This window comes from Centruroides sculpturatus, unplaced genomic scaffold, assembly GCF_000671375.1.
Source record: "Centruroides sculpturatus isolate CEXI.00-Female unplaced genomic scaffold, Cexi_2.0 scaffold509, whole genome shotgun sequence".
Classification (NCBI taxonomy): domain Eukaryota; kingdom Metazoa; phylum Arthropoda; class Arachnida; order Scorpiones; family Buthidae; genus Centruroides; species Centruroides sculpturatus.
The window spans coordinates 150,249-164,214 of NW_019384846.1; the positions used below are offsets into that span (position 1 = coordinate 150,249).

General features: G+C 36.2%; 1 protein-coding gene across 1 annotated transcript in view; it reads left to right on the forward strand.

The window, feature by feature from the left end:
- The first annotated feature begins 10,129 nt into the window (after nt 1-10,129).
- LOC111630384 (transmembrane emp24 domain-containing protein 2-like) overlaps nt 10,130-13,966 on the forward strand; it is a 26,877-nt gene continuing 23,040 nt past the window's right edge. Inside the window, exon 1 of the mRNA XM_023374475.1 lies at nt 10,130-10,360. Coding sequence (XP_023230243.1) covers nt 10,169-10,360 — 192 coding nt within the window. The 5' untranslated portion in view covers nt 10,130-10,168. The remainder of the gene's footprint in view (nt 10,361-13,966) is intronic.

Below are 13,966 nucleotides of genomic sequence, written 5' to 3' on the forward strand. Positions count from 1 at the left end.
TAATTAAAAATTTAAAAAAAAATGTGTGGCAAGAGGTTGTTCTGTCCCCAATGTCAGCAAATTCTTCTGTACAGTTGGCAAATTTGTACTGCCAAAAAGATAATAATATATTGTGTTTACTCGAATATAAGACAATCTCACATATAGGAAGAGGTGTGACTTTAAAGATCAAAATAAAGAAAATTTGATTTAAATGCAGGAACTATTCTATTCTCAGCACTGGGATGAAAATAACGTCACACTATCGGAACCTGTGACCGGTGCTCTATGCGTATACGTTAAATATCGCTTGACAAACGTTTTCGAGCGTTCTGTTCGCTCTTCTTCAGGTCAACTGAAAGAATTCCCCGGACAAGGTGTATATTATTCTTCTCTAGGATCGGGTGTCGGTTCCGAGGGGGTGGGTCGCTTCCGGTATGTGCAGCCGTGCGGCGGGGGGAGGAAGCGGCGGATTGGCGTCCAATAGTGATTGCCAGGCCAGAGACAAGGTCAGTTCCTCTTTCCGGTTAATGCAAGTGGTTAGCCGGTCGGCGTTGTGGATAGCCGCGGCTTCCAGCCATCTGAGTTGCTGCTAGTGGGGCATGTTGACAATAATGGTAGCCCTCTCGAAGTGTACTTCGATTTCGGGGTCCGATGCGTATGTGGCTAGGGCTGTGGTCAGCCTCCCGTGCCGGATATCCGCTTGGTGTTCACGTAGGTGGGCGTTTAAGGAGCATTTGGTTGAGCCGATGTATAGTAGTTCCGCGTTTTGTCTATTGTCACGGAGCGGGATAGAGTAGATTCCGGGGAGTCTGGTGCGATCAGGAGGGTCCTTATCGTTCCTTAGGATGCGGAAAATCGTGGGGCATCTTCTGTAAGCCAGTCGAATCCCGTGTTCTTTGGCTATTTTTCTATGTACAGTCTTGAGGTGCGGGTTGTATGTGATGGGGATCCGTGCTGGGTTATCTCGTTGTGTGTCGGCGGTGATCTCTGCGGTTAGGGCATGTTTCCGGCGTTGGTACTGTTCAATTAAGCGGTGTGTCATGTTCGGGAATCCGTGTTCGGTTGCTAGCACGCCCTAACCGCAGAGATTGCCGCCGACCCACAACGAGATAACCCAGCATGGATCCCCATCACATACAACTCGCACCTCAAGACTGTACATAGAAAAATAACCAAAGAGCACGGGATTCGACTGGCTTACAGAAGATGCCCCACGATTTTCCGCATCCTAAGGAACGATAAGGACCCTCCTGATCGCACCAGACTCCCCGGAATCTACTCTATCCCGCTCCGTGACAATAGACAAAACGCGGAACTACTATACATCGGCTCAACCAAATGCTCCTTAAACGCCCACCTACGTGAACACCAAGCGGATATCCGGCACGGGAGGCTGACCACAGCCCTAGCCACATACGCATCGGACCCCGAAATCGAAGTACACTTCGAGAGGGCTACCATTATTGTCAACATGCCCCACTAGCAGCAACTCAGATGGCTGGAAGCCGCGGCTATCCACAACGCCGACCGGCTAACCACTTGCATTAACCGGAAAGAGGAACTGACCTTGTCTCTGGCCTGGCAATCACTATTGGACGCCAATCCGCCGCTTCCTCCCCCCGCCGCACGGCTGCACATACCGGAAGCGACCCACCCCCTCGGAACCGACACCCGATCCTAGAGAAGAATAATATACACCTTGTCCGGGGAATTCTTTCAGTTGACCTGAAGAAGAGCGAACAGAACGCTCGAAAACGTTTGTCAAGCGATATTTAACGTATACGCATAGAGCACCGGTCACAGGTTCCGATAGTGTGACGTTATTTTCATCCCAGTGCTGAGAATAGAATAGTTCCTGCATTTAAATCAAATTTTCTTTATTTTGATCTTTAAAGTCACACCTCTTCCTATATGTGAGATTGTCTTATATTCGAGTAAACACAATATATTATTATCTTTTTGGCAGTACAAATTTGCCAACTGTACAGAAGAATTTGCTGACATTGGGGACAGAACAACCTCTTGCCTCAATCTTTTGCAGCTTTGCTGGAGTTGTCTATAAAAAATTATACAGCTACTAAATTTGAAAATTTATAATTTTGACAAATGTTTACCTTAAAATTTATCAAAAATACTGATGAAGAAATTAAATTCCTTTGCTCAACAGTGATTTTTTGTAGAAATTATACATATATTTATATATATTTGATAACAATCTGATCCCGCTATAGAAGGGGATGTAATCCGACAACACCTGAACTGAAACACTGATCTCACTCAATTAAGGGGTGTGATCCTGACAATATCTGATCCATAACAGATCAATCCAGACAATAACTAATATACAAATCACTAAATATACATTAAATTCTGACAATATCCAATATACTATATTATATCAATATAGTACTAGTAATACTATATTAATACAATATCCAATATACAATATTAAATATGTACTGTACATTCCCAATAATGTTTCCTTAGTTACCCGATCTTGAGTTCCCACCTCCAGGGATGTTCAGTCTATACTCTGATTACACTTCAAGAATTTTGTGGATGAGTCTTCATCTAAATACCACTTTCCACCCCTTAATTCAAACAGGAGAGAAATTTCAAAATAAAATCCTTGTGAGATTCTATTCCTTACGACATATGTATTACATCTACATATATAATGTCACCTTCCTTCTATTAAGAGTCACTAATTCTTTGTTCCTTCCTACACATGCTCACCTTCCTTTCTTTTATGATTTCTTCCACTTGTTCAGTGGTCATTTCAGACAAGACAAAGCCCATCTAGGGAAAAAGATGTCATCACCTCAGTTCTCTTGTTCTTATCCCCTTTCTATATGTCACCTTCTCCTTTCCATCAATTAGGGCACTTCATGATGGTCCAGTTGGACCTCTTCAGATGCACACCTGACAAATTGAGACTGTTATCATCTGCTGCAATAAGTTTTACCAAGGCATTGTAATGGCTCAGGATGAAAAACAAACAGAAAGAATAAAAGTGAATATGGGATGTACCACAACATAAAGTCAAACTTTACAATACTGTATACAGATCTATATATGATTCTTTCATCAGTTTAAAAAATTTTAATCTGTAACCTATTCAAACCAAGAAAGCTCTAATTATACAAGAGATGAAAATACTTTCATCAATAAATTTTAAATTTGTTACTGTATCATTAAATTTATGTTTATTCTTAAGTTTAAAACACTGTTTAATAGACATGTTCAAAAGTTCATACATTAATTTATAAATATTAAGTTTGGTTTATAAAAAATGTTAATATTACTATATTCACAAATATTTTTGATAAAATTTTAAAATAATAATTTGTAAATTTAATCATAATAACTCAAATATAATTACTGTACATAATTCATTTATATTAGGTAATATTTTTGGTAAATTTGCTTCTAGAAGTAATGCTATACTATTAAACTTTAATATCAAAATTGCATTTATAACCTTTTCAAATAATTGGATTCTGCATAAAAAATATATTTATTATTATTACAAGCATTATTTATTGTAACATTGTCGTAATGCTAAACTGCAATTTTTAATTTATTTAATTTAAAATATATGCTTTCCACCTCAAATTAGTACTGTAGTGTCTTGCCCCTGAACATCATACTTTTCCTTTAACAATAGAGTCATTCTGGTCATCTATCAACTGCTTTCAGGGGAAGTTTTGAATTGAAATAATGTGACTTCCGGTTTACATTGGAAGTTTATATATAGTTAAATGAGGCCTCCTGCCCCTAAGCTTTCTGTATCTAGTCTCATCTTTCATCTATCTAACTTCATTCTTGAGATTAAGGAAAGACAGACAAATGGACAACAATGGGAATTTGTAGATCAACAATTTTTTCCAATTACTATGATGATACTTGTTAAACTTTTTATTACACCAAAGACAAGATCTAAGAGCAAATATAGGAGTGATGATTTTTTTCATTTGTGTAATGAATAAACAATATACAAATGTTTTATTGCTTTAATATTTGTTTAGAATAAACTAAAACTTCAACAACATAAAACCATAACAAAACTGAAAAGTGATTATAACAATTTATAATATACACATTATTTCTTCAAAATAATGAAGAACCTCTTAGCAAAATAATATTACAGGAATTATTGCTTCTATCATCCCATAGCTCCGTCCTTGCTCTAAACACTTCCTGTACAGTTAGATCTTGCAGAATGTATTAAGATTGTCAACAGACATGGCCTAACACTGGAAAAATACCATGCTGACACATTATCAACAGTGTGGAAATCTATATATGAGTATTAACTTGGATTTGGTCCCCCGATAATAGTTTATTTTATTTTTATTGCTATTTTTATTTCTTTTTGTATCATTTATGTTTTTAAGTTTTGACTATATGTATTTATATGAATTTATTTATTTCTTATATCCCTTGTATTTGAATTGTATGTATGTTTTATGATTTAGAATGTTCTTTCCATTCTTTTTAATTTAAATTATTTCTGTTGCATTTAATATATTTTTCAAATGTTCTTTTTGTTCTTTTTTCATCTAAGTTTGATGCTCTAACTGAAGAAGGACTATGAAAGTAGAATGAAAATATTTTTGGTTAATTAAATGCATTGCTGGAGTTATATAAGGTATGCTGCTTTTGTTTACCTAGTATATCATATACCAAATCTGTTTTAATGCAGTGGTGTAAATAGGGGAATGGAGGCCATCACTTAGCGGCCCAAAGATCTAGGAGGTCCTTACATGTTTTGCTGAACTAGATTTACATATTTAAACTTTAAATTTAAAAAAAAAAATAAAAATTAACTGTGAATTTTGCCTCTGTAAAAACATATATATGACGCAAATAGGAATCCTTGAAAATACACAAAAAAACAATGCTTTGCCACTGTGCTATGTACTGTACATCAAATTTTTAAGGGCCCAAGAATTCTAGTTATGCCACAGCTATAATGTTGGAAAGCTGTTTGAGTTTATCAAATTTGTGTAATAATTTTATTTGTTTTTGTAATTTCTACAAAATTAATGAATAACCTTCACAAAAATTCCTCACATGTAAATTTAGTCACATTTGGTAAATTTTTCATATCAAACACTTCTTCTGATGCAAAAGTTTTCTTAAAAATTTTGTATTTGAAGAAGTGTTTGAACTGAATTTAGGAACTTTTTCTAATACACTAGACTCTAGCTAATCTGGACAGAAGAGTGCCAGAAGTGAGAGTGCCAGATTAACGAGTGCATTAGACCTAAAGGCTATGGACAAAACAATCTATCACCCTTCCATACCGATTACTTTTCAAGGCAGGCAAGAAGGTAATATCACACACTGATGCACAATACCGTACACAGAAACAAAACCCAAGTAAATGGAAAAACAGTATTCATGACAGGACTACCTTTTTCTTGGAAACAGAAGCACACAGGCGATATACTAGATAAGGGGCCATCCTTAAACAACGTCCACACCAGAAGGGAGAGAGGGGATTACGGCAGGAGGGGTCGAGCTTCAGCAAATGTCCATTTTATTTCATTAAAGCTGGTGCAGTTTATGCACATGATTATATTTATTTCAAAGTTCCTTGTAAGTTTCGTTTCTACTTGTGGTATCTATCAGTTGTAAAGCGGCAAAGGCTTTACGGGGGTCGAGTTCATCAGACATCCGAACGGGATACAGAAGTACGAGTAAACTGGGGTTAAGGGGAAGGGGTGTAAAAATTCTTTTTTAAATGTGGGCAGCCCTGAGTGCCAGTATTATTAAGAGTACACTGTACTTCATTAAAAATTCCAAAGAAATAGTTGAGTTTGTATTTAATGTGAGAAATACGTACTAATGGTACATAGCTGTATTAAATTAATTATAAAATGTGTATTACAACCAAGAGCATCACCAGCCAATGTGCCAGGCAGCAAGATGATATAAATTGTATGTACTGTAGGTAAAATAAAAACAGTTCATAAAGTTTTAATCATTTACTATGTACAGTACCAGAGAAGAAATATCTTAATTAAAACATTTTTTTAAACTTACAAGAAGCCTATGAAGATTATTTTAATTAAAACTTAGCACTTAAATAATTTTTTCAAATTTCTAGGGGGCAGCTGCCCCCCTTGGCGACACCCTTGATTACAACATATAAATGTTTTGGAATTTATTAAAACTGAATAATCTGCGAAACGTGACAAATAATTAACTGTCAAGCGTGGAACATAAGACCGCATGCTCTTTCATTTAACTTGTCATGGGTAACCTACCTCGTTTATTTTACAACGGTTTATAGGTCAAAAAGAGCTTATATACGCTGGAAGAGGAGATCAGACTGAAGGTCCGGATAGCGTAACTGGCAACGCATCTGCACGGTAAGCAGAAGTTGTGGGTTTGAGTCCCGCTCCGGGCCGATTTTTTCTCCCAGAGGTTCTAAATTATTTAAATTAATTAATTTATTTATAATTATTAATATTAATAAGAGATGGCGCCTAACGCTTACCTCTAGTGCCAAATTNCGATAATTTCGTATAGTTTACAGGAGTTAAAAAATCAATTAAAATATTTGATATATTTATTCCGCTCTCCGATTTTATATTAGGGATTTCGATGTTAAACCGGTGATATTACGATTTCGTACATCCCATCTTTAAGGGGATGTAGAAAAAAACGTGTACAATTCTTGTATAATGTTAAAAAAATTAACCGTTACTTCGACAGAGTCATTTAGAACTAAATTTAATGAATGAGAGAGATGCACCAGTACCTGGTGCATCTCTCTCATTCATTAAATTAGATTAAATTAGATGTAGAAAAGGCCCTAGAATTTATTTTCCTTAAATTTACGATTTATGTATCCGTTGTCGTAAAAATTTGTCTTTCCACTTCTTTCCCGAGACTACAAATATTCGAGTACAAAGTAACTGGTTTCGACTTATTTCTACTTAAGAAGTAGTTAAATAATTAAGCGATTAGGGAATTGGTGACGTAAACAAAACCCTGATGAAAGAGCCGGAATTTTACTTAAACAAATGGCTAACCGGACCAATATCTAGCCGAGTACAGTGGGACTGATTTCTTCGTAATATTTGAGTAATGAAGACAGAAATTTTTCCAGTTCAATGAAAGTGAGTAAAAGTTGTAAATTTTGGAAATTTCCGTGGACACCTGGTCTTAAAACGAATTACAGTAGTTAGAAAACAAATGACTTTTAAGTTTAACAAATTTAGATTTTTACAGCTATGATGAGAAACGTTTAAAATTTACAACAACCCTGTCGCGTCCTTTGAGATATACTAGTGATGAGACAAAAGAGACATTAACCGGTATCGGCACCCTCGGGATTTGGCAAGCATGCACCGCACCGCACACCTACCAAGACCGTCTCTGATTCCATCCACGAGCCACTGGTAGGGAGCAATTTTAACTAGGTGGATTGTTTTAATATTTAAAAAGTAAAGACTATTTTATGTTATTTTTATGTACGTTTCTTCACAAAACTATATTTATAATTTTCTTTAAAAGTATATTCATACAATTGAATATTTTGTACCAGGTATGTATAATTGTATATCATCACACATTTTATTTTAACAAGTAAGTTTTTATAATTTTATTTTTAATTTTAGCCCTTATATTATAGCTAGCAATTTAGAATGTAATTGTGATATCGAAAATTTATTTCAAAAAGTTTTGGCTCGAGACCATATAATGAAAAAGAAAAAATTTGTTCGACATTTTCATGATAAAATTTATGAAGATATAAAATGGCTTTGTGGATGCATAAAAATGCAAAATTTGTTTTGTTGGCCTTGCCTACTATTTTCAAATAAAATTAGTGTGTAGAATGAGATTGGCTTTGACGATTTAAATAATTTGAGTAAAGCTGGCAAAAGACACGAAAATCCTAAATCTCGCATCGATTCTTTCGTAAAATTGAAGCAATTTGGAAATCAAAATAGAATAGAATTTAACATTAGTACACAATATAAAATATATATTGAAAATTATAACAAGATAGTTACGGCTAATAGATATATTTTAATTAGTAGATGTTATCGAAGCGAGAATTGGCATTTAGAGGGCGTATAGAATCTATTAAATCTAATATAAGAGAGTTAATTATATTGAACTTGCTTATTTATTAAGTGCGTTAGATAATCTATTAATTAAAAATACATTTAGAGAAGTCTACGGGTTTTTACTGGCTTATCGAACAAACGAATACGAATGGACCCTAGACCAGGGGTAGGCAACCTGCGGCTCGCGAGCCACATGCGGCTCTTTGGATGCGAAGCTGCGGCTCTTTAGTTCCATATGCAAATATTATTTATTATAAAAAAAAAAAAACATTTAAAAATCGTTCTGAATCGATTAACGAGGATTAGGCACTGATTCTATCTCTCAGCCACTTGTACTCGCTTTTCACCGCATCCCTCCCCCGTCACACGCGTCGTCACTGTCGTCAGTCCGTCGGAAGCTCTCGAATGACGCCGTCGTCGGATGTTTCTATTATCTAATTTGTTGTGAAAAACACTGCTTATATATGAATAAATAGATATTTTTTTCTTATGAATAAATAGATTAGTTTTTTTTTATCAAAAAACTTTATTTATGCGAGTACTATTTACTGTTGGCAAGAAAACATGTTGTGGCTCTTTAAAAACTTTGAAATTTTGTAAATTGTAATTTTGGCTCTTCCGACTCAAAAGGTTGCCGACCCGTGCCCTAGATCATTGCTGACTGATTGCCCCTGGAAGTCGGCTTCTTATAGAAACACAGCTTCCCTATCATCAAATGTCACGGCACGCCACTGCTCTATTGTGGTGATTTCTCGTAACCGCGAACGAATCGAAAGACGAGATACGATTAACGAGAACATTTATTATCTTACGTACATCCGACTCGGATTTTATACGAATTGCGAAATTATAGGCCGACTTACGCGGTTATCGCTCGGTCCCACCTATCGCGTAAGTTCGCGGGTAACACTGTATTTAAATTCTATCGTAATTATAATATTAGAAACAATCGTTAAGCTTATAATAAGTTTGAATACGAGATAAAAAGTATTATGGATTTATTAATCCGTAATATTTTAAATTAAAATTAAAATTAATTAATAGAAAAATAAAGAATTGAACAAAATATATTTGACTCACCGAGAAAAGCGAAGCGTGGTTTATTGAAAGACGGCATGATTTGTAAATTTAAAAACGAAACTGTTAATATTATTCTTTATTAAGAATATAAATAAATAAAATGTTAACATCCTGTAATCCAATCGCCAATCTCTCCATATTTACAAGGATCAAAACTGGGACGAAATCATTTCTGAAAAAGTGGGAGACAGACTTTTTAAAATTTAAACCGTACCCCCGAGCATTAAGAGGCCCTTTTTCGTCCATTAAAACACGAGAAAGGCTTTCTTAATGCTCTACAGGATTAGCAAATAAATCGGAAACGATCTAAAAAGGTTTGAATAGGGAGAGGACAGTGTTTAAAGTCAAAACGAAGGACGTGTCTGCCTTACGGTGTCCTAAAGGAGGACGTTTTACCATTTTGGAAGACTTATTCTCTCGGGCTTTTATCAGTGAGGGGCGTGGAGATGATTTTTCCGACCGATATCTATGGTCGATATTGAGGTTTCGTACAAAGTGCTAGTCGAGAAGGATGACTCTCTTCCTCATTCTCCCTATCTCTCGTGCCCATTCTTTACATTGCCGCGTTTCTTTCTGCGGCGTGATTTTCCCGACTATTCGCGGAAATTTGCCGACACACTCCCATTATCCGCGCTCTTATCCGCTAACAATTTAACTCTATTGCACGGACGGAAAACGGAATTGAAAGCCGGATTAAGGTAGCGGCGTATAGCTGTGGAGGACCCGGGATTATTTTGTGAGGACATCGATGTCTAATCACCCGGTCGAAGCCGTAACGAGCTCGCTCTCTTTAAAGCCTGTAGAAAGAGTTTAAAAACAAGGGCGGAGATTCTGCTGTATTTTACTTACAGCGGGAGAATAGTCAAATTAATGAAAATGTAATAATAATTTACAAATTAGAAATTTTATCCACTAGAATAAGTTACTAAACAATGCGTATTTAAAAAACAACCCGCAAAACGTTAAAGCCCAATTTTTACAGCAATGGTGAAGTTGGCAGCACTGACGTAATCTGTAAGATGGCTTCCTCGTTCGAGTCGACGTTTGTCTGCTTGTTGATGGTGACATTATTTTTAAACTTCTCCGAATGTTATTTTGTAACTGTGGGAGCGCACACGGAAGAATGCTTCTTCGAAAGAGTAAAAGCAGATACGAAAATGGGATTAATATTCGAAGTTGCGGAAGGAGGTTTTCTAGACATTGACGTTAAAGTAAGTGGCAAGGATGACGTTTTCTTTTTAAAATATTGCACACAACATGCTTTGTTAATCTTAAACCGTATTTAAAAAGATAACTTCTTTTCGTTCGTGATTTTTCAGCTAAGATTTATCTCGATTGAGCGTAATGTACATGAAGGGCCTCCGTTCCTAATACGTATCGTACTAGGGTTGCAGGCCCTTCCTGTATCAAAACAAACCAGCATCAACCATAGGTCTAGTACGGTGTGCCGTCGCGAGGTGAAAGGTGTGACTTGAACTTTCACATATTCTATTAATCTCAAGTTTTATTTATATATTTTTTATCGCAGTTATTGTGTTTCTTATGCTTGTATTTCGTTCACCGGTGAAATAAGATGATGATAAAGCAATAAACGCGTATGTCGTTCCGGTACTCTCGTACTCTTTTGGAGTTATACGTTGGACTCGCACGGATCTCGAGCGACTCCGAACGAAAACGAGAACGACGCTTACTAAGCGTAAACTTCGTCGTCCCAAATCTTCCGTAGAAAGATTAACCCTTCCACGTAAAGATGGCGGACGTGGCCCGATCGACGTAGTTAACCTTCGCTACAAACAAATACAGTCGCTGCGAGAGTTTTTCTACAGGAAACAAGAAACATTATAGTTACACAAAGCAGTAACTCTAGCAGACTCAAATAATACACCGTTAAATTTACATTCGCAAAGTATGGACACAGCATATAAATAGAATAGACACCGTTAAGCAATCGTGGGCTCGAAAGGAGCTCCTTGACAGACGTCCTTACGACCTGGCCCGGGATTTTGTTGACAAAACTGCGTCAAATGGCCGGTTGGCTCGGGGATGCCTCTTTGGGGAGACGGAAGGATTCGTGATTGCCGTACAGGATCGGGTCATAAATACTAAAAACTGCAGAAAACACGTACTCAAAGATACAACACTCGCAAATGACACATGCAGAAAATGTCACATCGTGCCAGAAACAATACAACACATTACTTCTGGTTTCAAGTTCTTGGCACAGATAGATTATTTACACAGACATAATACACCAAGAGCTTGCAAACAAACACAAATTATTAGACATCCACAAACAATACTACAAATAAATTCCACAGACAGTATCTGAAAACAACACGCACAAACTGTACTATGACAGAGCCATAATCACAGATAAAACAATTTACCACAACAGACCAGACGTCACACTCATTGACAAACACAATAAAATCACATACATTATAGACATAGCCATTCCAAACACTCACAATGTATAAAACACATGCACTGAAAAAATTAGCAAGTACACAGAACTCGCCCAGGAAATAAGGCATCTGTGGAGGATGGATAGGGTGCTTATTGTACATGTTATTCTCTCCTGTACAGGTGTGATACCACACACACTACACAAAAGCCTGGGAACATTACAATTGAATAGAAATACATATATAATACTACAGAAGGCCACTATATTGAATATATGCCATATTGTTAGGAAATTCCTGAATACAGACACATACTGACACACTTATTTAATTTTTGTCTTGTTTTTGTTGCTATGCCTTGACTCTGGTTTGGCATAGTACACAGCCATTGTTGTCAACAGAGTGTAACTCACAAAACTCAATATAATAATAATAATAGATTTATGGCATTACGAAATTCTACTAATAGTATCATATCATATATGTTTTTGAGGGGAATAACATTTTGGTGTGCCATGTTGAGTCATAGGTGTGCCGCGAGTAGAAAAAGGTTGCGGAACACTGGTCTAGTATGATCCTTTGAGATATTCACTTCTAGTTTGGTTAAACACGCCTAAAAATTGATCCTGATTTTCCTTTAATTTTTCCAAATTTAATTTCTAGCAAACAGCAAGGAAGAATCTGCATTGTCCAAAGTATATCTTATCGATTTATACTAGCCGCGTATCAATTTAAGGTGGATGCGGCATTTTTTGCAGTGTTTCCTTGGCCATAAGTCAAAGGAGAGGAAAGTAACGCTTCGACATTTTGCTTGCAGTGTTTTTTCGGTCTTTGCCATGCTAATTACTTATTTGGCTTTAAATTACATTACGAAACTATAGCCGTATTGCTTTGAGTTAGATGAATAAACTAAATTTACGTTACGAAAATAAATACCGAATGAAATAATTACTTTATGTCCGGTTACTTGCCAGGCCTTCGAGAACCGAATTCAATTCTGCAACTCTTTCTAATGTGTAAAACCTTTTTGTGTGGATTGCCCTCCTGCAAACAATTGTTATAAGGTTCTCTCAAAGTTCACCAAATATAAATATTCAAATTTTGTTAAGGCCATTTTGCTAATTTAGATTGACTATGTGGCTCGTGTACTTAAATTTTGTTATTAATTTATTGAATAACTCGGCTTTTTAATACAGTAGAACCTGTCTATCTGAAATGTGTTTATCTCGAAATATATTTTTCTCTTGCATTTTTGCCCTAAATTCAATATATTTCCACGTTTATCCCAAATAATTTTCTCCCTAAATCTTTATATCTCAAATTATGGACCGAAATGTCGATTCGAATTGAAGCTCCATGTCTAAATTTTGACGACGTAAACTGCGGTCGAGAAACGTCTCTTGCCGTGCGGTACATAGTTGCAATTAACGCCGCTTTTCTCTGATTGGCTAAGAATTTGGCTTGCGTCTAGTCAGTCGAAGAAAATCGAACGTGCATTAGAAAGTATTGACAAACTATTTCTGACTTCTGTAAACTGTTACTGGTATGTTACATGTAAAAAAAATAGAGGGTAACAAATATTTTCAAACTATCTCAAAGTTTTTCTCTGGGTCAGATAGATTTGGAATGCTTCAGAATGGAACGTAAAGATTTAAAACGAAATCGAATGTCATTTCTGTAATAGGTTACAGAAGTGAGGATTTTACTTTGGTGTTGAAGTAAAGATGAATTCTGTACTAAACTATTTCTGTTGATGAGAATGTTTTATCTGCACCTAATACGGGTGTTTATTGTATTTGCTATTGTATTAATAAAATACAGTGGTGCCTTGAATAATGGACGCTGCAAACAACGGACTTTCTGTTTGGCCATTACGTGACTTGAGCAACAGACTGGCTGCAAACAACGGACTTTCCACTCATCATTTACATGAGGCGAACAACAGTCTTTCTGCAAACAAGTGCAAATGATGTTTCCTCTCTTTTGCTGTTGCCAATGACAATCTGCTATTTTTATAATATATTAAACAAACATTGCTACACCCGATATATAACATAACTAAACACCAACCATATGCCGAAAATCTATCGGGCTAGTTATAGGCTAATTACTAAATTAATTACGTAACCAATTTGGCTCTAGAGGTAGGCGTTAGGCGCCATCTCTTATTAATATTAATAATTATAAATAAATTAATTAAATTAAATAATTTAGAACCGCTGGGAGAAAAAATCGGCCCGGAGCGGGACTCAAACCCACAACTCCTGCTTACCGTGCAGATGCGTTGCCAGTTACGCTATCCGGACCTCCAGTCCAATCTCCTCTTCCAGCGTATATAAGCTAACTATATAACCATCGACGGTTATTACAACGCCGATCGACGTAGTTAACCTTCGCTACAAACAAATACAG